This window comes from Schistocerca piceifrons, chromosome 4, assembly GCF_021461385.2.
Source record: "Schistocerca piceifrons isolate TAMUIC-IGC-003096 chromosome 4, iqSchPice1.1, whole genome shotgun sequence".
In the NCBI taxonomy this organism is placed as follows: Eukaryota; Metazoa; Arthropoda; class Insecta; order Orthoptera; family Acrididae; genus Schistocerca; species Schistocerca piceifrons.
In genome coordinates this window covers 131,668,856-131,695,872 of record NC_060141.1, presented here as the reverse complement: position 1 = coordinate 131,695,872, position 27,017 = coordinate 131,668,856, and the positions used below count along the sequence as shown (strand labels likewise).

The following is a 27,017-nucleotide window of genomic DNA, read 5'->3' as shown; positions in this document are numbered from 1 at the left end:
ATGAGTATATAAAACAAGCTTTTTTGCAATGTGTCGCTATTTAACTTAGTTCAGTTTACTGACATGCACTCTACCTATTCTTTTAACAAGCTTTTTTTGTAATGTGTCACTATTTAACTTAGTTCAGTTTATTGAAATGCACTCTACCTATTCTTTGAGAGTTCTTGAGGCATATCCACCAGAGTGAATAAAATATTAATTTTTGTTGGTTCTCAGCGCACGTAAGACAGGTTCTTAACTCATCCTGAGAATAAATCAAAATATTCATATTTGTGGTTGTGTTGCTTTTGAAAATATCTATCTCCTGCTCTTCCCTCTCATGTGTTTCTCTCTGTCTAAAAATATACACTCACTTGCAACATTACTTCCTTTGTTGAGGTACAATACTTACAAAAATGGTTTTATACACAGCTGCCGAGATTTTCTCACAGCTTTTGTACCATCCTAGCAGATGTCTTAACAGGTCACATTAAAGATGCTCACTCATTGTTTGTTGGTATAACCTTATCCTGCATCTTGATACAGCCCACAACAGCACAAAGAATTTGCTGACTCTGGATACATACTCTACTGCAAGTTGATGTTCCATACATCAGTGAGTTCAACTCTCATGGAGTTTATATATATGCATTTGTTCTAATTGTAAGATGGAATTTAGCATTCAGAGATCATATCTAACTTACTTAATTTCCATCACCAAAATAACAATTCACATCAGATTATGTTTGGAGGTTAACTTTTTAATAAAGGACATAACACAATGGCTTTCCAGACACCCAGCAAAACCTTAACAAAACACTGTAACAGGTGGGATTATTGTCTGGGCAAACAAAGTTGACAGTTGGCACAGTGACTGATGGGAAATGCCTTTATCATCGCTCGCATCAGCCACTGTGTCGAGCGTCAGCTTAGTTTATGGAAACAATGTGTGCCTTATTTGGCACACACCTGGCAATGATTAGTCAGGCATTCATAATCTAACATGTTTCCTATTCTCATAATGCTGCAGTACGATGAAATTTAGCAAAATGTGTTCAGGGCCGGTTTAAGGCCCTAGCAAGATTAGCCGTCTCTTGGGGCGCCAAGCTGAAAGGGGCAATGGAGGTGTCACATACCATATCGCAATTAGCACTGACCAGTTGGGCTGCCAAGCTGAGATTTGCATATAACGTGTTGTCACAACTAGTAGCAAAAACTGACACAAGTGAAAGTGAATCAGGTTCTCAAACTGACCCGGAATGTGTTGCCTATCGAAAGCACACACAAAGGCACTTTTATGAGCAGTTCACAAATATGGTATAGAGTCTAGATCAGAGCCTGAGCCATTATTTACATGCTGTGTGCAGGAATTTATTTATTCATTTCTTAGGTTCTGCACATCCCTCTGATAATGAAAATGTCGGGGATGCAGAATGAATTGTATACATTAATGAAAAACAAGGAACTCTAAGAAACTTAATGTACATACACTGTAAAAAAATTATTACTGTATTGCTTTACTCTATTTGTGTTTACATCAGATAAATATGTCGCTACCTTTGACTATTCACAACCGTTTTCTTCTAACCTAGCCTAGATCTCGAACTACGCTGCAGATTAATGTTACCATAATCTTCATAAAAAAGAGGAATCTTGGAAATTGTAGTTTAAGACAATATTCATGACTCAAAGAATTTCAGTGTTAAATGAAATCAACGTCTCCGACTGGTTATCCACAACCATTCTCTCACTGACTGCAAAACGCGTCGCCAACCTATGTACCGTAAAGGAAAAATGTCCAGGCTGACACAGCACCAGTTCTAGTATTTTAAATTGGTTGCAAATTTGGAATCTGACAGATTTTTCAAAGAACCCGAGCGACTTTTGTCCATTTTCTAATTCGTAAATAAAGCTAATGTTAGCATCAAATTATTACTTTGGCACGTTTTATTTCGGATAAGAAAGCTTTTTTTATATGAACATTACGCCATAAATTTGCTGGAGAATCACCTTCTCATGCTTTAAGTTCATAAAGTCAAACGGTTTCTCATAGCCGCTAAAAGCAGATTTGAAAATACCATAACACGATGTAGGTTATGCAAAAATACACACGTTTTGGATTTTGAGAGGTTGAACAGGGAGGTATCAAAGCGTCACATAAATTCGTTACTTATAACCGTTTACTATATTTTCATAAATCACCTAACAAAGATTCGTGTTCAACATAATACAGCATCCATTTTCGTAAGCGCTCCCGAAGGAACTTCTGGCGTGGTTTTGTTGCGTTTGGATGTAATCTTTTTCTTCGCCGTTTGAAGTACCACCGACAGGACAAAATAAAAACCTCTAAACAGTAACTTTTCTAATAATCGAAGAAGCAATAAACAAAAACAGAAGTCATCAAATGCTGGTATAATCTGTTGTACTGAGGCAGCTTTGTGCATCTGCTAAACAAACAAATATTCTACAACCGTGAAACCTTAAATTGTTATTTCAAAACGTAAGTTAATATTTGAGACGTGGGGATGAAGTACACACTACTGTAAACAGAAAACATCGTAGAATTAAAAACATGGAAACAATAATCATTGACTTTAATTGTACACTGATCTATGTGTAACTTTTCTGTGTGAGTCGTCGATTGCAGTAAATAAAATTTCACCTGCAGAGAGTGCATTGTTAAATGCTACCATCTTCGGACGATTAATCCTCATCCTTTACTGCACAGCCATACTAGAATGTCAGAAGGAAGAGAATTAATATTGTTCAAAACTGGTAGCATTTAATAAAGAACGTTGTTGCAGAGATGAAAAATCGCAGCAATAAAAATGACTTTGAAAATTACATAATGCTCCAAACGACTTCGAGTTTTAGCCCGGTGCGTTTAGTTTTTAACTTTGTTTCCAAGTTTTTCAATAAAATACCGGTATTTGTTACTTAAATTAACAAAGAAAGTAGTCTATTTTTAAAAATTGTATTCATAGATTCGATTTTTCGTCTCTGCAACCAAGGTCACTATCGAACGCATTGAGTCGGAGTCGATGGTAGAATCGTGGCATTAGAAGAAACATTCATCGTAAGTAAATACGGCGGCAAGGGAAGGTGAGGTGGAAGCGTGTAATGTCTCTGAACTTTGTATTAAAAACGTCATGGATTCGTTAGACTTCTCCTAGCAATTCACCGACTGTGAGCATGTGACACGTTCGTCTGCTTGGGGCTTTAAGTTCGTCAACTTTTTCTTTTTTTTTTCTAGTGTATCTATAAACTGCACAAACCATTATAAAGTGACTGAATGAGGGTATCTTATAAGAACACCAGCGACTAACAGTCTTATTCTATTCACGTACTGAGCGAGGAAAAACTGACGGCTAATGTCAATTTGTGCGTTTTGTTTCACCTTTGCTAGGTCCTATCTGCCATACGCTAGCAGGGAAGTTAACGGTAAAACATGCTCATAGAGGAAAGAAACAGACCTATGCAGACTGGGTTTCCGTGAAAGAAAACGTTGTTCATTTCATAACACAACCAATTTCGTGTCCCATCGACGTTCAAGTCAAACCGAGTTGCTCAGTATAAAGTGGCATAAAAATCTAATACTCTTTCCTGTCAAAACTTTTCACTGATTTCTTTCAATTTCTTCCAAACTCCTTAACAACTCACCGCACGATGTGTCCAACAGAGCGTGTGGCGGAAAGTATGTCTTTGCCAAATGCTCAAGGTTGTAGCTGAGAATGAAATCACAGCTTCAACTTGCTACAAAATATCAAACTGATCTATCGAATGGTATGTAGTTGGCAAATATTGCTCACGCAGGTAACGGTCCTCGGGTCAGTCTTTAGTGCCGAATTATTCAACGACTGTAGGACGTGCTTGTACATACCCAACAGGCTTTTTTTCCACTTGTGCGCGTGCTGCTACCGGACACCTGGTACGTCAGGTGGCACTGGATCCTCTTGTGCCAAAAGGAAGCACCAACTGCCGCTTTCACGGAATGCGAGGCACTTTCCGCATGCTGACTCACTGCTCTGCCGGAACGTGTCCGCGTCATTCGTTAGCGTCGAACGCTACGTTGCACTCCCAGCAAAACCTTCAACCTTTCCGGAAAATCATTCCTGAAGAAGCGGACAACCTGTGATAGTTCGCCAATCATGTAACCGAATAATGAGTTTCCGCCTATTTATTGTTTTACAGTGGCGTATTTTGCGAGTAAACTGTCAATCCCTGAACGAACCGAGGACCTTCTGCAGACCTTACTGCATTTGATACAAATTTCTAGCGTTGCCACTTTTCTATGTACGACTGAGTAATTAAATCAACAATATTGCTTTCATCAACATTTGTGGCTGACATTTTGATTATCGGTTATTGGGATCTTTCTTACGCGGACAGACTATTACACGGGCGCACTAACAACGTATCTTGCACAACAAAGAATTTTTAAGCTTCTGTAGATGACGGCGTTATTACAAATGGTGCACAAACTCGGATAGGATACGAATGAAGAAGGAAACTGATATTGACCTTTGTCAAAGGAATGGTCCCAGCAATCACCTGAATGTATCTACGGAGGCACGAAACACCTAAACCGATCTGACCAGTATAGTAAAGTGTGGTACCTTCTTCGAACAGGTACGTGGATCACCGAAAACAAAAAGCAGCGTACCACACACATACATTTGAAAATTTGTGGTAAGTTCCTATGGGACCAAACTGCTGAGGTCATCGGTCCCCTAGGCTTACACGCTATTTCATGTAACTTAAACTACCTTACGCTAAGGACAACACACACACTCCACCGCCCCAGGGAGGACTCGAACCTCCGACGGGGGGAGCCGCGCAAACCGTGGCAAGGCGCCTCAGACCCATAATGCCTCACTGCTGTTGAACTTACGTTGTGAGCTTTTATCATAATTCTGAGGGATTATCGACCAAGGAAAGTGTTAGGTAAGGGCATACGGTTCTGAACATCTTAAACCAAGTAGTCTTTTTCCTGTTGAAGTTTACAACGTAATGCCATTGGATGTATCACTGGCCCCCTTGCAGTAAGTCACACAAAGACCGCAATCTAACAGTGTAAAACAAAGTAAATTCACGGGATATTCTTTGTGGGGCGGTACGAATTAGAGCAAGAAATCCGGCCTTAATCTGGCGAATTCCACTCATCATATAAACAATCAGCACGTTGTCATATTACACGCGAGTGGTTCAAGAAGTAGGGTAACAAGTTCTCAAGGAGTATTTTTTCTTTTCACAAAATCAAAGAGATACTCCAGTATGCTAATAAGTCACTGGTATATACTGCTAGTTTCCACAGTTATCTACAATTCGTTCCATCAGTATACCAATCTGCCGAAACTGGCATAAAGGAAATAGTGGTTCCGATCTAAGAACCACGTAAAACACCGTTTCTTTGAATCTCTCTTCAGGATGATTAATATCATTCTTCACTGTCGCAGCAGGTGAGTGTTTTTTAACGAGCAACTATCCTGGGATGATTGAAACTATCCATGTTGCTATTCATTGACGTAAGTTCTTGCGATATCTCTACCTACTTTCTTTGTGACGCTAAACAGTGCTCCAGGAAACGTACTTCTGGGAAATGGAGTGATATCCCGGAAGCAACGGCTGAAATTGTTATCTGGACATCGATTCATTACCCACAGCAAGGTGGTGAGACTTCTCGTGAAATTCTGTGACACTAGCTTTGTCGCATGCAAAGCTACAGCTGCACAATCGAAATCGGCTACAGATGAAGCATCAACCGCTTTCCAGCATCATTCAGTAAGGGCGCAGAACACAGTGCCCGGCGCTTCTCACAGGAAACTAGGATTATCGGTACAACAGTAGTCACAATTGTGGCCGCCATAAATGGCACTCTCATAAGATGACAGTATTACATGATGTCATTGCAACATCTCACTGAGAACGATCCACATCGCCGGATTCAATTGGCAGAATGGATGACACGCAAGCTGGGAGAAAAACGTCGTTCCCCCTATAACATACTGTTTACGGATGAAGCTAAATATTATGCCAACAAGGAGGTAAATGAACTGAATCGTAGATTAATATGATGTCAAGTGTGTGTGTGTGTGTGTGTGTGTGTGTGTGTGTGTGTGTGTGTGTGTGTGTGTGTGTGTGGATGACTGAGAAGAGAAACCCGGTGCCGGCAAACAGCCTGCTCCTTTCGAATAGCACTAAGGAGCTTTACCTCCACATCCGACAGGCGAATCACCTTCAACAGTGAGGGTCACATACTCTCACTTCATGAGACACTGCGGAGAGGTTTGGAATTTAATCCATGACACTTGCGCAAAGACTGACTGATGATTAGGAACTTAACGCCACCACACCTTCTCCCCTTGCCAGTATTCGATCCGGCTTACCTCCGTATCGAAAGATGTGCGTTAGCGACCTCGGCTACGGAGGCGGGCAAAGTCACAGATACTGGTTAGATGCCAAATCTCACTAAATCGATTCATGGAAGGTAGTTGGCGTATCGAAAGTGGTGGTTTGGTGTAGAATATGAGATCCTCGCCGGCTGGGGTGGCCGAGCGGTTCTAGGCGCTACAGTCTGGAACTGCGCGACCGCTACGGTCGCAGGTTCGAATCCTGCCTCGGGCATGGATGTGTGTGATGTCCTTAGGTTAGTTAGGTTTAAGTAGTTCTAAGTTCTAGTGGACTGATGACCTTAGAATTTAAGTACCATAGTGCTCAGAGCCATTTGAACCATTTTTTTTTGAGATCCTCACTTTCTACATCTACATCAACATCGATTTTCCGCAAGTCACCTTACGGTGCGTGGCAGATGGTACTCTGTACCACTACTAGTCATTTCCTTTCCTGTTCCACTCGCAGGAGGAAAAAACAACTGTCGAATCGTTTGGCAGTCGCTTTCAAATGCCGGTTCCCCAAATTTTCTCAAAATTGTTTCTCGAAAAGAACGTCGCCTTCCCTCCAGAGATTCCCTTTTGAGTTCCCGAAGCATCCCCGTAACATGTGTTGTTCGAACCTACCTATAACAAATCAGCTTTGATGTCTTGCTTAAATCAGACCTGGTACAGATCGCAAACACTCGAGCAGTACTCAAGAATAGGTCGCTCCGGCGTCCTATATGCGATCCCCTTTGCATGTGAAAAACATTCTTCCCTAAAATTCTCCCAAAAAACCGAAGTCGACCATTCGCCTTCCTTACCACAATTCTCACATGCTCGTTCCATTTCACATCGCTTTGAAACGTTATGCCCAGATATTTAAAGACTTCACTGTGTCAAGTAGGATACTAGTAATACATTACAGGTTTGTTCTTGCAACTCGCATATTTCTAAATTTACAGCTAGCTGCCATTCATCAAACCAACTAGAAATTTTCTCTAAGTCGTCTTTATCTTCCTACAGTCACCGAGTTGTCCTTGCACTAACATTAGCCTGTTATTTACAGTTGTTAGATGAAGATGTGTTGCTGTTGCTATTGTCTGAAGACGGGACATTCCTAACTTTCTTTCAGCACTATTATGCCCCAGCTCCTCACGGACTAGCTGTCCGGACGTATCTGGATATTCAGTTTCCCCAGAGATGGATAGGTCACAGACCGCCCGCGGAGTAGCCGCTATGTCTCCCCGAGTTAAGTCCATTAGGTTTCCATCTGTGGCGACGTGTGAAAGTAATTAATTGTGTATGCAGTGAAGATCAGAAGCCTTACACAATTCATGCAGCGGGTTCTTAATGCCTGTACTCGCATTACGGTACATGTGTTGGTTAAAGAAGCAGATAACAACCTTGCAAAGTCCTAGACAACACCTCGAACACACCCTATATCCTGTAAGTGCCATCATTGGAATCTGCTTTTACCGTACTGTTTTGGATATAATTCAAGAATGAGTATGGCTATGCTCAAATGAAAGCCACCATTTTTATCCTGCAATTCTCTGTCTGTGTGATACGCTTCCAGATGAAAATTACGAGTTGTATACAGGATGGCAACTTCGGAAATAGCCTCTCACATTTCATCCCTCCAACATATCGTACTACTTGCCTGTTCATTTTTCTCCATCCATCTGTTTCTGTTTTAGAGGGGTGATTTCACACCTATGGAACATGCTGTTGAATTGTGAATGCGGAGCGCTGTGTCAAAGCTATTTTTTGGTGAATTTGTGATATACTGGGTGATCAAAAAGTCAGTATAAATTTGAAAACTGAATAAATCACGGAATAATGTAGATAGAGAGGTACAAATTGACACACATGCTTGGAATGACATGGGGTTTTATTAGAACAAAAAAAAATACAAAAGTTCAAAAAATGTCCGACAGGTGGTGCTTCATCTGATCAGAATAGCAATAATTAGCATAACAAAGTAAGACAAAGCAAAGATGATGTTCTTTAAAGGAAATGCTCAATATGTCCACCATCATTGCTCAACAATAGCTGTAGTCGAGGAATAATGTTGTGAACAGCACTGTAAAGCACGTCCGGAGTTATGGTGAGGCATTGGCGCCGGATGTTGTCTTTCAGCATCCCTGGAGATGTCGGTCAATCACGATACACTTGCGACTTCAGGTAACCCCAAAGCCAATAATCGCACGGACTGAGGTCTGGGGACCTGGGAGGCCAAGCATGACGAAAGTGGCGGCTGAGCACACGATCATCACCAAACGACGCGCGCAAGAGATCTTTCACGCGTCTAACAATATGAGATGGTTCTAATAAAACCCCATGTCATTCCAAGCATGTGTGTCAATTTTTTACCTCTCTATCTACATTATTACGTGGTTTATTAAGTTTTCAAATTTATACTGATTTTTTGATCACCCGGTATAAAGTAAAATAATTTGATTACATCAAAAGGATGTCAATCTGATCGTCTGCCATAACAAGCATTACATTTTAAACAATCTACAAGACGGGTTATACGACGGCAGGCGAAGAGATGGAGACGACACACCTCGGAAGGGGCTAACACGTACCCCTTGAAATGGAAGAAGACGGTAATGTCACGGTGTTGAGAAAATACTGACCTGTCGAGGAAGGGCGTGTTGGTGGAGGAGTCGCTGCTGGAGACGTAGCTGTGGTAGCCCTCCGACTGGGCGTAGCCGGCGCCGGCCCCGGCGGCCTGCGCGTCGCCGTAGGCGCGGGCGTACTCCTCCAGGTCGCGCTGCGTCAGCGTCTTCTCGCTCACCGCCATCTGCAGCTGCACCTGCACCTGCACCTGCGGCTGCGCCACCTGCGGGAACTGCCCAGACGCACCTCTGCACTACCTGCACTTTTCTTTGTTTATTGAATTTCGATTCCCCCGAAGGGCGCGGGCTGGCAGCAGCTTAGTACGCCGCTCTTCAGGCTACAGACTGTTTTAAAAAGATGAAGAGAATAAACAATAAAAACAAGCGATAAAATCGAAGACTTGAATAGTAACATGGCGAAAAAAAATCGTGGAACTTAAAACATAGAACAAAGGGATGATGATGCGAATAAAATACATACGAAGCAGACAGGTAAAATAATAGACAGACAATTCAAGAACACGGCGACAGTCTGGTTTCTGTTCGCAAAAGACATAAAATTCACACCCAGCGACAGAATGGTTTATGTTCGCAACACTAGAAAGACGAACAACACTGAACATTCACTGGAACACTGCACTAAAAGGGTGGCAAATGTGACGTACCACAGCCGAGAGCAGGTGGGGGGAAACTGGACAGATGATGGGAAAATAAAAAAGGGGGGATGGAGAGGAAACGCGAAGGGGGGGGAGGGGGGAAAGGAGCCGACGGGGGATGATGGATGGATGGATATGGTGTTATGGGCGCCGGACGGGGGATGAGGACCCACAAGAGGGGTAGGGGGTGCTGGGCAGACGCGACAGGGAGTGGGGAAGGCAGAGGAGGGGAATACAAAAGGACTCGGGAGGGGGGAGAAGGTAGTTAGGGAGAGGGTAGCCGGGGAGAAAACAGGATGGAAGGGGGGGGGAAGAGGGAGGATGGAGGAAAGGAGGGGGGGGTGGGGGTGGGGATCAGAGTTGATAGGAGGGATAGATGGACGGAGAGAGGGCATCATCCGGGAGGGGGAGTTGATGGAAGCCACCTTGGGAAAGGAGATGAAGGGTGTATACCTGCGCTCACTCACACTCTCATTTAAATTAGCTAGCGTCTGTCCCGAGTGCCGACACTATAGAGACAAGGACTGTCTGTAACGCAGTCTCCACGCTCCAATTTATCGGGCGACCGATCAACAAATTGTACGTGTGAAACCTTGTTGAGCGACTGACAGGCTGATTTTGCTTGTCGGGCGGTCGGTTGGGTGTGACCACCCGACAACCGTTCCTCACCACTACTTCATCCAGCAAATTTTGCCACGTGTACTGCTGTCGTGCCAGTCGCACGGCAAAAGTTCCTCTTTTATCCCTCTGCGCGGGAATAAACGCTGTTAAAATATAGCAACCACGACGGAGTGCAAGGTGGACGAAACTTCGATGGTAGGTTTTCAGCAGACATTTAAATACTGCGAATATTTGACACGTCGTGCGAGGATCACAGCAATCTAGATGCAAGGAATGAAGAACTGTATTTTTCTTTTATCAAACCCATAATGGTTTCATGACGCGAGGGATCAGCCGACCACTCTAAGGCGCTGCAGTCATGGACTGTGCGGCTGGTCCCGGCGGAGGTTCGAGTCCTCTCTACGGCATAGGTGTGTGTGTTTATCCTTAGGATAATTTAGGTTAAGTAGTGTGTAAGCTTAGGGACTGATGACCTTAGCAGTTAAGTCCCATAAGATTTCACACACATTTGAACATTTGAACAATGGTCTCATGTCGCTCACACTGGCAGTAAATGATACATATTGTATGTATTGGAAATAAACTACGAGTTGCATCTGAAAAGTTCGCTGAATAGTCTCAGAAAATAAAGGAAATAGGAGTTACAAGTAAAGTAGCTTTACTGAGCTGGAAGTAATCAACACTCTTCTGGCATCGGTTGTAAAATTACTAGAAACTCAACAAGTGCTGAGCAAGCGTAAGCCTTTCAGGGCTAATTTAAAGGTGGGGAAACTTTCTGCTGGCGCCAGTTCTGGAGAATAAGGAGGGTGTTGAGGAACAGCCACCTTGAGATGAGCCAGAAAGTTGAGGACGCAGACGTTGCGGATATCTAACAACGCGTAACCATAGTGATTCGAGTGATTCCACAAGAAGTGTTTGTTGACAGTTTCCAACAAATCTGCAGCCGACGTCAGAGGTGTGGCCGGCCGTTGAGGCCGAGCGGTTCTAGACGCTTCAGTCTGGAACCGCGCTGCCGCTATGGTCGCAGGTTCGAATCCTGCCTCGGGCATGGATGTGGGTGCTGTCCTTAGGTTAGTTAGTATTAAGTAGTTCTAAGTTTAGGGGACTGATGACCTCAGGTGTTAAGTCCCACAGTGCTTAGAGCCATTTGAACCAACAGAAGTGTGTTGAAACTAATGGTGATTGCTTTGAAGGCCGATAAAGGTATTTAATTTGTAAACTCTTGCTTCCTTTATTTTCGGACACTATTCACCGAACTTTTCGGATGCATCTTGTAAATACAAACAGTTGTCGGACTTTTATTCATAAAATAGGCTCACTTCATTGTTTAAAGTGTTAAAAAATCGAACCGATCGCAACGCCATCTGCTATGAAGACCAAAGTGTAGCAATCACTTTTTTTCGATTATAACAATTGCTGAATGCTTTATTTCTCGTCCATCTGTTGCCGTATTTATTACATGATGTGTAGCACAAAAGTTTTCAGTCTTCCTACTTCTAATCTGAAACCAGTTTCTTAAACTAGCAGGTGACACCACCTATGCTTATATATATATATATATATATATATATATATATATATATATATATATATATATATATATATATATATATATGGTTTACATGAATATAGTTTGTTTTATATTTTTCTTTATCGTGGTGTATTTCCTCGAGCATCTTTAAATGACATTCCAGGTTTCAGAAACAATTTTGCGTAATAAATGTGGAGGTACGACTACACCCATAAATTGGGTTAGTTGCTAAAAACTGTAAGTGCTACAAGACCTCTCCTCACAGCTCACAGCTTGTCTGATGCAGTCAAATGTGTTTGACGACCATGAGCAAACCAGAAAATCATTTCATGTTGATTGTTAAATAATTTTGGAAACTTGCTTCTGTAATAAAGCGTGAGTGAATTTCTTCCTTTGAAGAAGTCATTTCTATGCAGATAGCTCTCTCTCTCTCTCTCTCTCTCTCTCTCTCTCTCTCTCTCTCTCTCGCCTTGTCGGCTCTGAACACCAAGACCAATCCAAGTTTTTGCACGTTTGTTATTCCAAGTGATGTCGAGCAATACAATGTCAACGAAAGTGAAGAAAACAACAAGCAGTCAGCGATATGAGCAAGGAGGTGCTGTGATGGCTGCGTATTGTTGGTCAGGATGTGCAAAGGCTGTCACCAAATTGCTCAGTCGGTAGTTCAGCCAGCCGGTAAATCGCCGCCGCTCTCCGTGGCGATAGAAAGTGAAGTCAAAATTCTGAAAAGCCTCCGTGCGGTACCCAAGCATATCAAAATTAATTAAGGCTGGAGTTGCCTTAAGTTTCTTGAAACGAATGAAATTTTTCTATCCACGTACCGTTTCAAACTTATCAAGTCTCATCTGGAAAACTATTGACCTCAGTCTTTTTTTTCCCTTGATGACCAAAATATCTTGTTCGGCAGGGGATCTTCCCAAAGTTTTGTATCACTTTGCGTTTACCAAGCGTCGGAATATGTCTTTTTTTCTCGTTACAAGTATAAAGCACCCACTACAAAAGTCACGAAAAAATCTGGTAAAGCTCTCTATAGCATGGAAAAAAATCTGTTCTTAATTTGAACCCTCCTCTACTACGGAGGGTCGTATGCGACCCAGTTCAAAGTTATATTTCGCGCCGTGGATAACCTAGAGGGCGCTCCATGCTGTCGTCCAAGGCCACCTACTCGTCAGTCGTGGGAAAGCCGTTGACAGGATCACATCGATAAGCTACGTACACTTCTTCATTTATCCCCGCTTTTGTTCGGATCAGACCCAACGGTAGTATATGTGTGATCTCAACCACCGTAATAGGGGGGTTCGGAAAACGCCGCTAACTGTGTTGATCTGTGCGCTGTTTTGATATGTTATTGGAAGTGCGATGTAACGTCTTTGCCTGTTGCTAAGCTTCTGCCTACCTCACGTCTCACAAGGGGGCATTCGTACTCTGTGGTGTGTGCATTTAACGGCGGTCCTCGTGGCCTCGCGCTCAGTCGTCGACCATCGATAGCTGGATGATGGGCATCCAAAGTTAACTGCTGGCAGTTAAACGGGGCACGGACGCTACAAGCTACTTCCAAAACTAAATATCATTTGAGCGAGTCGATGTTGTTAATCTATCAATTTACACGTCCGAGAACGGCGTTACTCGAATTTGGTGGAAGGCGGCCATAGAGATGGTGTGTTGTTTGTGTCTACAGAAGTCACAGGCAAAGTGCAATTGCTTTGGCGTATGGACTTGTTTGGTGAGCTGCTTTATGTGTAGACTGTATGAGCTACTATTCAGAGCTATGGGCTATGCCGCATGATTCCTTATATTACGTGATTTGGTTTGAGTTAAGGAGTTTATCGGCAGGGATTACCTACATTGGTTATGTCACTGTTATTTCTGTCTATAAGGTATGGACCTGGTTCGTAATTTATGAATATTATTTGTTCTGCCTTTATGCAATTCATTTTGGTACCAATATTAGTTTTATGGGTTGCTGTTTTAAAGGAAGCCTTGGGGGCTTTCTTGTTTAAATTTTATTTGTACATTCTTTCATAAAACTATCCTGGTTAATCTCAATTTAAAATCAAGCTATGTACATAGTTACCTGTTCTTTGGCTGCGATTTGAATTTTACTTAATTACTTATGAGCAGTCAGATAATATTTCTCTAGTCTACATTTCACACAGTTTTATAATCGTTCCTTGCCTGTTCTCATTTCTTGTCTTTACAGGTCTTAACTGAACCGTTAATTGAATGTTTTTTATGCTTGGCGTATATTTGTCGGAACATGGGTCAATTAAACAGTTTTTACCTGTTTTAGCCGTAACTGGACTCATGCTGTGCTTGGTTGGATTTGCGTAATGGGAGAACTACTTGAGTGAGGTCAAGGTTTATAACACCCCATCATTTATAATTGCAGTTTAAAATCCAAATACGAAATATTTATTGGTTATCTGCGCTTACTAATTTGTTAAAATAAATTTCTAACAACAGCTCGGAGCATTAATTTATTTGATAAAGCGTTGTGTTTCTTGGGCCTGGCACGTTACGGCTCCCAGCCCCTCTCTTGCTAAAGTTATTTCAGACTGTTGAAGCTGCTGGTGAATATTCCAGAGTGTATGGTCGGGTTTCCAACTTCTCGTCCACTGATGCGGTAGGCACTTTCAGAGGGGCTCCTGGTTCCTTTGAGCATCGCCGACTGACGAAACGATCATCTGAATGAGTTCCACTGATTCCAACGGCTAAATATGGCGCGAACGTAAGCAATAGGCTACGGTAGAGATCAGTCTGTTACCATAGCCTTCATTTGTCTTCATCAACTCACAACCAAATCATCACCTTTCAACCTGACCTAGACCTCAGGCTACGCTAAAGATCAGTCTATCACTGCAGCCAAATCGACCGATTTCAGCCGAACGTCAGTTGTACAGCATTCATTTTAGAGACTCACACTGACGGCTGGGATGTGGGAGAGCGACGCAGATTCCGTGGCGAGGGGTCTGATCGGCACAGATAATCCATATCGAAGATAAAACTCAGCTATCGAACTGTCGTCTGTCAAAGATAAAAATTATCTATAGATTTTGTAAAGTTACCGTCGATATACTGTTAAGAGTCATGGCTTCTGTTCTCTTAAAACTGTCCCAATGTTTATATACTTCAATGACTTCTCTGTGTAACCGTAGACAAAAGTTCCTCATTGTAGATAAAATTTTGGTTTCAGAAAATTTCACTGCACCACTTCCTGACTGAAGAGCACGCTCTGTTACAGCTGATTTTTCTGCGTTCCTCAATTGACAAAGGCGTCTGTATTCCTTTAGACAGGTATCGACTCATGAAACTCATTCACGCATCTCTGAAGAGATCTAAGGCATCTCTGGACTGAACATTAGGAACACACAAAAATTTCTTGGACGACGACCATACAACCCTGAAGATTTCCCAGTAACTAAGAGAACGGGTTGTGGAAGCCTATCACTGTATGATACATGTGTTGAAGGTCAGTACCAACATTGCGCCGGGACTGCAAACCTTTCATCAAAATTAAAAATTTATTTATATCCGCTTATGATGTAACTGGGCCCAATACGTATTAGGAACACTTCGATAACAGTGAGCATAGATCACTTCATTTATAAAAAAATTATAGCTTTGTGTAAATCAGTTTATATGTAAATGATATACATTGTGTAGTGCTGCTTTCATTCTATATGAACAGAATATTTTTTAAGACAATTATCAAGAAACATAACTATGTAAAATTTATTTACAACAATGTTTTCAGAAAATTTTGTTACATGTATGGAAAAAAAGTATGTGTAACGGCAGTTTAAACACATTCATTGCCAGCGTGTAGACGTTTAGATTTTTTTGCCTGCAATCGTTAATCTCTTTGATATGTCTCGCTAGTCAGAAAGAGACGATTTAAAGTCAGACATGTTTGTGCAATTTTAGGGGGTAGTTGGAACTTTGTAGCTCATGTGAGCAGATGGAACTTACATTACTGTGGAAGTTGAATGATTATTATGAACTAGTCGTTTGAATGTTTAAAGAAAGTACAGTAGCTACAATGGACGAATTTTTATTATTTAGTATTTAAAGTCATCCACCGAACTCTCGCGTTTTGGAAGGTTCCAGATTTCTTTGTACAAGAAAAACTCGGGACAGCAATTATGCCCCGAAGATGAAGACAATGGAGCCAACATACAACTAGCTAATTAACAGATTCATAATTTATCAGTGTGGAAGCTTTACCTCAAAAGAGTTAAAGATCAAATAAAAGTAATAAATGTAATTTCAACCACCAAAATTTAATATTCAAGCACAGAAATTAAAATAGCAATATTACCAATGTTGTTTTTCTTGTTGTGGTCTTCAGTTCTGAGACTGGTTTGATGCATCTCTCCATGCTACTCTACCCTGTGCAAGCTTCTTCTTCTCCCAGTACCTACTGCAACCTACATTCTTCTGAATCTGCTTGGTGTATTCATCTCTTGGTCTCCCTCTACGATTTTTACCCTTCACGCTGCCCTCCAATACTAAATTGGTGATCCCTTGATGCCTCAGAACATGTCCTACCAACCGATCCCTTCTTCTAGTCAAGTTGTGCCACAAACTTCTCTTCTCGCCAATCCTATTCAATATCTTCTCATTAGTTATGTGATCTACCCATCTAATCTTCAGCATTCTTCTGTAGCGCCACATTTCGAAAGCTTCTATTCTCTTCTTGTCTAAGCTATTTATCGTCCATGTTTCACTTCCATACAAATACTTTCAGAAACGACTTCCTGACACTTAAATCTATACTCGATGTAAACAAATTTTTCTTCTTCAGAAACGCTTTCATTGCCATTGCCAGTCTACATTTTATATCCTCTCTACTTCGAACGTCATCAGTTATTTTGCTCACCAAATAGCAAAACTCCTTTACAAATTTTAAGTGTCTCATTTCCTAATCTAATTCCCTCAACATCACCCGACTTAATTCGACTACATTCCATTATCCTCGTTTTGCTTTTGTTGATGTTCATCTTATATCCTCCTTTCAAGACACAGTCCATTCCGTTCAACTGCTCTTCCAAGTCCTTTTCTGTCTCTGACAAAATTACAATGTCATCGGCGAACCTCAAAGTTTTTATTTCTTCTCCATGGATTTTAATACCTACTCCGAATTTTTCTTTTGTTTCTTTTACAGCTTGCTCAATATACAGATTGAATAACATCGGGGAGAGGCTACAACCCTGTCTCACTCCCTTCCCAACCACTGCTTCCCTTTCATGCCCGTCGACTCTTATAACTGTCATCTGGTTCCTGTACCAATACGATTTGATATAACGTTGGTTGACTTCCTTCAAGTTTAAGCAAAATGAGGAATATCAATTAAAACTGATAGGTCATTGGAGATGTGATCATGATTTATAGATGATGTGACACGCTACAGAGATATATGAACAGATGCTGACAGAACTTTTACAAACTCAGTGGAGTCGTGGCTTTAGCGCCCCCTCGCGGCGGACTCACCTGGTGGTCGGCGGCGTCCTGGTAGGAGCGCGCATAGTGGTCGAGCTCTGCCTGCGTCAGCTGCGGCTTGTCTCGCTCCGGCGGGCTGGGGGCGTTGTAGTCGCAGTCCGGTTCACGGTCGCGGTCGCGCTCCACGCGCGGCAGGAACGTCTCTGGGGGGATCTTCTCGCAGCGCTCCATCACCGTCTTCAGCTGCGGGCACACCAGCCGGCCACTCACTCCCCTGTACACTGTGCTTACGCGACTTTCTGCTCAAATTCCACTAATCGTAGTAGGTACCTCCAACCGCAAAGAGAGAACATCAATGACGTCAATTACCATATGACTTCCGAATGTAGAGTTCTAACATACTACAATGAAGAGCTAAAGAAACTGGTACATCTACCTAATATCGTGTAGGGTCCCCGCGAGCACGCAGAAGTGCCGCAACACGACGTGGCATGGACTCTATTGACGTCTGAAGTAGTGCTGGAGGTAATTGACACCTAAATCCGTAAGAGTACGAGGGGGTGGAGATCTCTTCTGAACAGCACGTTGCGAGGCATCCCAGATATGCTCAATAATGTTCCATATCTGGGGAGTTTGGTCCCCAGCAGAAGTGTTTAGACTCAGTAGAGTGTTCCTGGAGCCACTCGGTACCAATTCTGGACGTGTTGGGTGTCGCAATGGCCTGCTGGAATTGCCCAAGTCTGTCGGAATGCGCAATGGACGTGAATGGATGCAGCTCATCAGACACCATGCTTACGTACGTGTCACTGGTCAGAGACTTAGCTAGACGTTTCAGGGGCCCCATATCAATCCAACTGCACACGTCCCACACCATTACAGAGCCTCCACCAGCTTTAACAGTCCTTTGCTGAAATGCAGGGTCCGTGAATTCATGAGGATGTCTCCATACCCGTGCACGCCCATCCGCTCGATACAATTTGAAAGTAGACTCGTCCGACCAGACAACATTGTAAGTGTACTGTCGTATCGCTGGTATAGTTGTGGAGTATCTTTACGGGCAACCGCGCCTAGAGAGTCGAGCACGGGACACAAAACTGTTATGTTGTCATCTGAACGGGGCCACAAGTTAGATGGGCGTAGGCGGCCTTATGCAGATGTTCAACAAGACGTGCCGGTAGAGTGTCGCTGTTTTCAACAGTGATCAGTGGAACAGTCCCACACCTGTAGACCAGGTTCTGGACGTCAAGATCGACGGATTCTGCGAGCTGCGGCGACCGATGGAACATCATTCAGGCGAAATCCGGGCACCATGTTGAACCGGCTGTGTGATCAGGGACAACTGAGAACCGTCTTCTTGCAGCAGGATTAAGATCACGTGTGCGTCCGGCCAGGCTACCGCTGACACCACGACACTGCCACGCACGGCTACTCTGGTGTCGTGAAAGAGCTGACTGGAGAGAGGAATTGATCTCTGTTGTCTTCACTGATGAGAACAGTTTCTGCCTGTGTGGGAGTGGTGGACATAAGTCTGTATGGCGTGACCTGGTGAGCTGCCTGTTCCAATCGCCGACCACACACAGGTCCCATCACAGATTTCATGCTGTGTGTGTGGGGGGGGGGGGGGGCGTAAGTTAAAATTGGCGGTCATATTTGGTGTTTCTGCAGAGTAAAGTAACCATTACCCACTACATTTCACAGGCCTGATTATCTCCGCGCACTGTCATTTCTTCGATAGGAGGGTGACGCGTTTTTTCAGCAGGACAATTCACGTCTACTTACGGCTGCTGCGACGCAACTTGCTCTTTGTGGTGTAGAACAACTACCTGTCCAGCAAAATCACCAGATCTTTCGCCAACTGAACACTTATGGGACGTGATGGAGGGGCAACTTACTCATTCTCCAGAGCTTGCAAGAACCATTACCGAATTGCAACAAAAGGTGCAATATGCTTGACAGTCTGTCACAGGAGCTATTCGGCAACTTTGTGATCGTTTGCATGCGAGAATACACTCCTGCGTTGTCGCTGGAGGGGGAGGTGTGGGGTACACTATGTACCGGGTGATCAAAAAGTCAGTATAAATTTGAAAACTTCATAAACCACAGAATAATGTAGATAGAGAGGTAAAAATTGACACAAATGCTTGGAATGATATGCGGTTTTATTAGACCAAAAAAAAAAGTTCACAAAATGTCTCACAGATGGCGCTGGACAGCAAAACTGCTACCGTGACGGGTGAGAGGTACGCCGATATGTTACAGAATCGCATCATCCCCAGCCTGGCTGATAAACACCTGCTGGAACGTACGATGTTTATGCAGGATGGCGCTCCACCCCATATTGCTAGACTCGTGAAAGATCTCTTGCGCGCGTCGTTTGCTGATGATCGTGTGCTCAGCCGCCACTTTCGTCATGCTTGGCCTCCCAGGTCCCCAAACCTCAGTCCGTGCGATTATTGGCTTTGGGGTTACCTGAAGTCGTAAGTGTATCGTGATCGACCAACATCTTTAGGGATGCTGAAAGACAACATCCGGCGCCAATGCCTCACCATAACTACAGACATGCTTTACAGTGCTGTTCACAACATTATTCCTCGACTACAGCTATTGTTGAGGAATGATGGTGGACATATTGAGCATTTCCTTTAAAGAACATCATCTTTGCTTTGTCTTACTTTGTTATGCTATTTATTGCTATTCTGATCAGATGAAGCACCATCTGTCGGACATTTTTTGAAATTTTGTATTTTTTTGGTTCTAATAAAACCCCATGTCATTCCAAGCATGTGTGTCAATTTGTACCTCTCTATCTACATTATTCCGTGATTTATTCAGTTTTCAAATTTATACTGACTTTTTGATCACCCGGTATTAATGCGTCTTTCTGGACACCCCTTGCTGTGACACGTGTGTTTCATTTGGTCTGAATTTGCTGTCATATGGTCCTACAATGATGAACCTGCCACCTCACTTTTAAACAAAGTAACCTTGTCCTTGAGGGTGTTACTTTCTTTTTTGACAGTGTAGATTCTACACACTAACTAGAATAATTGGTTGCCACTTCTCCTGTCGATTTTATAAATTCCGAAGGAATGTTGTCTACCACTTGTGCCTTGTTTGATCGCAAGTCCTCCAAAGTTTTTTCAGATTCCAATTGTAATACTAGATTTCCTATATCTTGCAACCCAGCGTCTACTTCTTCTCGTATCACGTTACCAGATAGTTACAACTCTAAGAAGTTTATTGAAACACAAAGATAGAAAAAGGGAACTTAAATTTGTTAGCTGGCAAACTTTGTGCCACTATCGCTTCGCAATTTACGTGCAACTTCTTGCACTGACGTTTCTAAACTATTTTCAGAGACCGACTTGAGTTTCACTTGCACGTGTCTCACTGTACCATCTCAGTATGACACTGCCCAGGCCTCTGCTTGCAGCTGGAGTGAGGCTCCCGACACAGAAATAGAGCCTCATCAGGGAACAGCTCCCACTATCTGGCTGCCCCTCCAGCTTCATTTACGCATTCCTCGGCTGATTAGGGACGCAACAACAAGAGTCCCGCTGACAACCAACACCGCCGCGGGTATTTCCTCTCCCACTGCGGCCACCTGGCATTTGTCGAATAGTCCCGAAAATGTCTCATCGGAACATCATTGGCGTTCATTTAACTTTTGGTTTTTCAACAATAACAGTTTCTTCCACGTGGGAAATATTTAAAAAATTTCCTTTCAAAGAACTGGTCTTGGAACACCCGTCACCGTCTTCGTGAACTAATGAGAGCACTGAAAAGATTTTGGACCTCAGAACCTCACATGTTTTGTCAGCAAACTCTGTAGTCGCTTTCAAGTGGTTTGCAGACGGTTGCACTTAGAAAGCTGCAACTGCAGCGCTTTCAAAACTGTTGCACAGTCTGTCTGGAGTACCGGTTTAGCCAAAAGGGTTTCACGAAAACAACATCGCCTTCCTTCCAGCAGATCCCCGAGTCCTGCGCATCCCTGTTGCACTGCCTTCCTTCGCTTGGCCGATACTAGTTTTTTACGATCAAATGATCGCGTCTCCGATCTGGTTTGACCCCTGTTGCCAAACCTCTTCGATGAACTGAAAACACTTTAACAAAATCAGGTCGTTTCCCTAGGGAAAAAGTTGTGCACTGCGACTGTATTCATTTCAAATAATAAAGGGTACAGCACTTGGTCTCAAAAATAATGTTTATTGCACATCTAGGTTTCGGTCACCGTGTGACCATCTTCAGTGTTAAAACGTGTGAAAAATCAGTTACAATAAGGTAACATGCATGCCTTATTAAATCTACAGTTGCATAAGCTGTAAATGTAAGTCAGTTATAAAACAGATACCCGTAAATGTAAGTCACAATGTTCAAAACACATGTATGTGCACACAGTCCCAAGTGGACTATTCATGTCAAACATTTGGTTCACACTGAGACCGCTAATTACAATTACAACACAGTGTAAGTCATACCAATCCACAACGCCCGCCTTACATGTATCGTGCACTGACATTATGTATTAACTTTATGTTAACTTCACAATTCGTATGTTGTATCATTTTATTTACTACTTTATCTCTTTTAAAATTTTATGTGCATAAATAAGGTGGTTGTAACCGAAACTAGAGACTAATGTTTCGCAGTTACACATGGTGGTAACTGTGTGAACTACTGTTGTCAATTACTGCAGCAAGTTTTACAATCGAACGTAATTTAAAAAATATATTCCTCCCAGATCGCATATTAGCACAAAGGGTTTTGAGACAAATGTAATGTATTTTCCACATTATTACATGACGTACTTGACAGTTTATTAGTTTTAACAACAAACTGCGTAAATTATAATGGATCTGTATCTGAAATTCATATGCGAGGACATTTTAAAGCAAAAAGATTCCTTGTCTTTCGTCATACTGTTGATGATACGACTACTTGCACCAGCACTCTTGTCTATTCCAATTTCTTTAACTCTACTTAGTATGTAACAATGCTTTGATGCCGGCCGCTGTGGTCGAGCGGTTCTAGGCGCTTCACTCTGGAACGGCGGGACCGCTACGGTCGCAGGTTCGAATCCTGCTTCGGGCATGGAGGTGTGTGATGTCCTTAGGTTGGTTAGGTTTAAGTAGTTCTAAGTTCTAGGAGACTGATGACCTCAGATGTTAAGTCCCGTAGTGCTCAGAGCCATTTGAACCATACCCTGTCTTCGAAGTTTCCATGACGCGACTGTTGTGTGTCGAGCAAGAGATATACAGCAAATACTGTGAGAGGCTACCACCACAGAGGCACAATCGCTCCCCTGCAACAGCCTCCAGACGGCATTCACAAACCCTGAACTCTTCCTGCTTCTGCGCCACTTCCTCCAGCGCATCGTGTACGTCCCCCAATAGTGTGGACAGCGAATAGCGAACGTTCTCAACGAGTGACTACTTCGCTTCCGCCTTGTACGGGCGGACAGGGAAACCGACAGGCACCAAAACACGACCCGTCGTGCACACGCTGACAGTTCCGCAGCAGTACCGTTCAGTGTCTGGTGCCAGCTCAGTACGGTACTCTGAAGACTACCTTCCGACTTGTTAGTCGACATTTATGGAGGATTACGACCAGTAACTGAGTGCCTGCGCAGTTATAATCAGCTGTACGGAGTGGCCGCGCGGTTTGAGGCGCCATGTCACGGACTGCGCGGCCCCTCCCACCGGAGGTTAGAGTCCTCCCTCAGGCATGGGTGCGCGTGTGTTGTTCTTAGCATAAGTTAGGTTAAGTAGTGTGTAAATCTAGGGCCCGATGGTCTAAGCGGTTTGGTCCCTTAGGAGTTCACACACATCTGAACATTTTTTTTTGAGCAGTTAAAATCAGTTATAGTGACTATATATAGACGGGCAAGATACAAGAAACTTATTTAGATTTCGCTGTATTAGGTTTCGGAAATCAAGTGCAACACATCAAGTTGCACCAAAGTACCATATTGTAATATACTCTTAAAATGTTATATATTATTTCTTATTGTGCTACCACATGTTTGTTATACTGTCGCACTAACGCAAAAGTGTTTATTTGCAAGTGTGTAGCTCAGCCGACTTTATGGAACCGTAGCAGGGAAAACTTTTTCTGATACAGTGAGTGTTTGGGCTGAAGTATTAGTAGTATTCATTTACTGCATTCACAACAGTTATCTTCTAGCAAGGTAACGGAAGACGGTATGACGCCCATGCTGTGCTACTTCAACACAGGGTGTATTCGACTACTGCAATGAGCAGCACTTTCTCCAGATGTCTCACCTACATCGAACACCCGTCACTGGTTGGCATACCACCACTCGCGTCCCACTACGATTGACGAATTCTGGCGTATCGTTGAAGCAGGATGGAGTGACGTGCCCATACCTGTCATACAAGCTCAGTCCAACTCTATGACCAGACAGGTTAGAGCCACTGTTGTTGCCAGAAGTGGTAGCTCTGTATACTAAATTTAGCTCCGTAGATTCTCTCAATCACCTAGAAATCGTACCTTCGTAGTACAACATACACGCAGAAGTAAAATTTCTTTCGTTTCCCTTCCTGTTGTAGTACTTTTAACGGCCAGCACTGTAGATACTCTGTAGACGCAAAAATCTCCTCAGTAACAAAGTCCCCTTCAACACTCCTTTTCTACTACTGGCTGTATATGTCGGTTCCATTTGACTTTTCTCGTAGGAATATCCCCCTCCCACTGATCGTGTAATCGGGTATACTCTGTACGTGAAGAGATTTGCGGGTCTGTTGACTGACCTGCTGCGTGAAGGCGGGGCTGGGCCGCTTCATGTAGGGCCGGGAGTAGGGCACGGCCTTCTCCTTGGGGTAGTTGGTGTGGTCGGTCCACGACTTGGAGCGGTGCGAGCCGCCGCCCGGCGCCGGCCGCACGCCCTGCGGCTGGTCTCGCTCCGCGGACCCCGGCCACGACGGGAACTTCTCGTGGCCCGCGCCCACGCGCACGCCCTTCAGGCTGCTCGCGTCCCGCACCGGGGGCGCCGGCGCCGTCGCCACCTGCCGGCACACCAAACAAGCCACACCTCCAACAAGGCCCTCCACTCGATTTTACGTCAAACACACACACACACACACACGCACACACACACTAAAATAGTGAATATACACCATCTGATCAAAAGTAGCCGAACACCTGTCTGTGGGCATTAATATGTGGTGCGCTCACCCTTCTCCTTCATGACGGCTTGAACTTTGCTGGAGACAGTTCAATGAGGTGCCTGAATGTCTGTGGAGGAATGTCAGCCCATTCTTCCTCAATCGCTGAAAGCAGAGAAAGTAGCGATGTTGGACGCTGGAGTCTGGAGCGAATTCGACGTTCTAATTCATTCCAAAGATGTTCCGTTGGGTTCAGGTAGGGACTCTGGGCAGTAGCGTCCATTGCATCACAGATACTTCTTTGTGACAGGGTCCATTGTCACAGGGATACAAATGAACATCGTCTCCTAACTGTTCCTCTGCTGCACGCACAAAACTGCTGTAAAAAGTGTTCATATCCTTCCGCATTTAGCGTTTTATTAAGTGCAGAAAGGGGACCACTCCCTAACGACGGAAACACTCCCCTTAGAGTCCGCCTGCTTAGCTGGATGGTAACGTTCTCGCCGCCCACGCGAGCTGGCACGGGTTCGATTACCAGCCGGGTTGGAGCTTTTCTCCGTTCGGGGACTGGGTGTCGTGTTGTCCTCATCATCATTTCATCCTCATCATCGGCGCGCAAGTCGCCCAATGTGGCGTCGACTGACATAAGACTTGCACTTGGCGGCCGACTTCCCCAGATGGACCTCCCGGCTAACGACGCTATACGCTCATTTCATTTCATTTCCGTTTCAGTCACATCACCAACAGTCCACTTCAGCAGCTTTGGAAGAATATGAAATGTGCCTGATGGATCCAACGACCAGTTGGCGTTCGAAATCACTGAGCTCTGCTGACCGGCCCCCTCTACTGCCACTGCTTCTAACGACACACTAGGCCTACTCTCCGCCTCCTTTTATAGTGACGGTTCTGCCTCGCTGACGAGTGGTCAGTACTGTATTACGCCGGTGTCTGAATACTTTCGCTCAGTTAGTGTATGAAACAAGTAACTTAATCATGTCTGTGTATAAGTGAATGGAAAATTACACCATGGATGACCAAAAGCGGGCAACCTCGAGGCCATATGGAGTCGCACGAAGCTGATCTTCCTCAGTGTAGACGTATGACAGAACCGGCAACAGAGCAAGTGGTACAAGCTTTGTGTTTCATGGAAGGCCTGCCCGTGACAACTGGAAATCTTCATATTAGGACATTACACCTGGATCTTCCGACAACAGAAAATAGACGACTGAGGGAACGCCAGGTACTGCACTTCTCTTGGGAGATTTTCAGCCTATGAGGCCAATGACCACTGTTTACTGGCTGTGCTTTCCATATTTCCATTCTGGCTTTGGATGAAGTCGTTTGCAACATGTTGGTGGTTTTCACGGAACTTTTACTGGACCTCAGTCTCTGGACGGCTGTTTTGTAATCATGCAATGCATGTATGGACTTAGTGGTCAGTTTTGTTCCGTCTGGGCGACCAATACATGCCAGACGCTATACCTTGGCAAGCAGTGTACGTCGCAGACATCCATCTGATACAGCACTTCCATTAAGAACTTTGTACCTCTTGTTGAGAGCCTTGTCAAATTCTTTGGCATGGATAGACCTGTACCAGAGAGGGCACACATATTCTGCGTTGTTCTCAAAGTTTGAGGGTGTTGGCCCCGTGTATTGATGATTATCTTCCTTAGCTTGTTATTTCTGATGTGCACTTTCAGCCTTGTGTTATGGCAATGCTGCACGAACGTATCCTCTTGCGTAGGAACGAGATTATCCAGATATTTTGTAGCCGAAGTCTGAAAATAAATAATTTCGTTGAGTGGAAGCAAAATCTCGTATTAATTTTAAATATATCTGAACAAGCTTTATCTTGTAGAATTATACGCACTTTTGTTATCCAGAACAATCGTTCAGAATATAAAGTTTTAATTATTATGCGAGGAGATTTATTAGGGTGTAAGTCCTGTGTATTTTATTATTTGCATGAGGTATTCTGCCTGGTCTCCGAGCCGTTCCAAGAGATTTGGAGACGTACTTGGAGTCTTGAAGGGCAAAATAGTCAAAGGCAGCAAAGAGTTTTTGCACCAACCACGCAGTCAAGGAATACCAATGACCAGAAGTTTATATCAGTAATGAATATATCGAAAAAGCGCTTGATATTCGCTACCCAGAAGGTCTACTGTAACAAGGTAGCTATCATTTGATAAGTGTTGTATTTAAAGACGCAACAAAAGCCTTAAAAGATCCGAGTTCCCAAGTGCTGGTTCTTAAGTACAAATTAAGTTATTCTACAGATAAGAATAATATTTAACAAGTCGCGGGTTCACAGACTACTTCGAGCTGAAGATCACAACGAGGTTACTTATAACGTACACGAACCCTTCAACTCTCCGAAGACTGAGGGTGTTCCCTGGAGAGTAGTATTAACTACCGGTTGATACTTTCACTCTTGAGACATCATAATTCCTTTTGTAATAGAAACTACTAACATCTTCACTCACGTATTGTACCATGTCCATTACAACTACCTCAAAAAATATCCATGACCTTCGTTACAAGTTCATTTTGATTCAGTGAGATATGAAGTTCATTTTGATTCAGTGAGATATGAAGTACACTGGGTAAAAATTTTTCGTAAATCTTGCCACTGGAATTAAATAACTACCAGCCGGGGAAGTTATATTTCA

The 27,017-nt window shown here is 43.4% G+C and overlaps 1 protein-coding gene across 1 annotated transcript in view; it reads right to left on the bottom strand.

Annotated features, from left to right (window-relative positions):
• Positions 1-27,017, bottom strand: part of LOC124795667 — a 296,867-nt gene that overhangs the window by 179,740 nt on the left and 90,110 nt on the right. The window contains exons 6-8 of the mRNA XM_047259739.1: positions 23,995-24,249; positions 17,276-17,467; positions 8,996-9,210 (exon numbers count right to left, since the gene is read on the bottom strand). Of these exons, the coding sequence (XP_047115695.1) occupies positions 8,996-9,210; positions 17,276-17,467; positions 23,995-24,249 (662 nt within the window). The remainder of the gene's footprint in view (positions 1-8,995; positions 9,211-17,275; positions 17,468-23,994; positions 24,250-27,017) is intronic.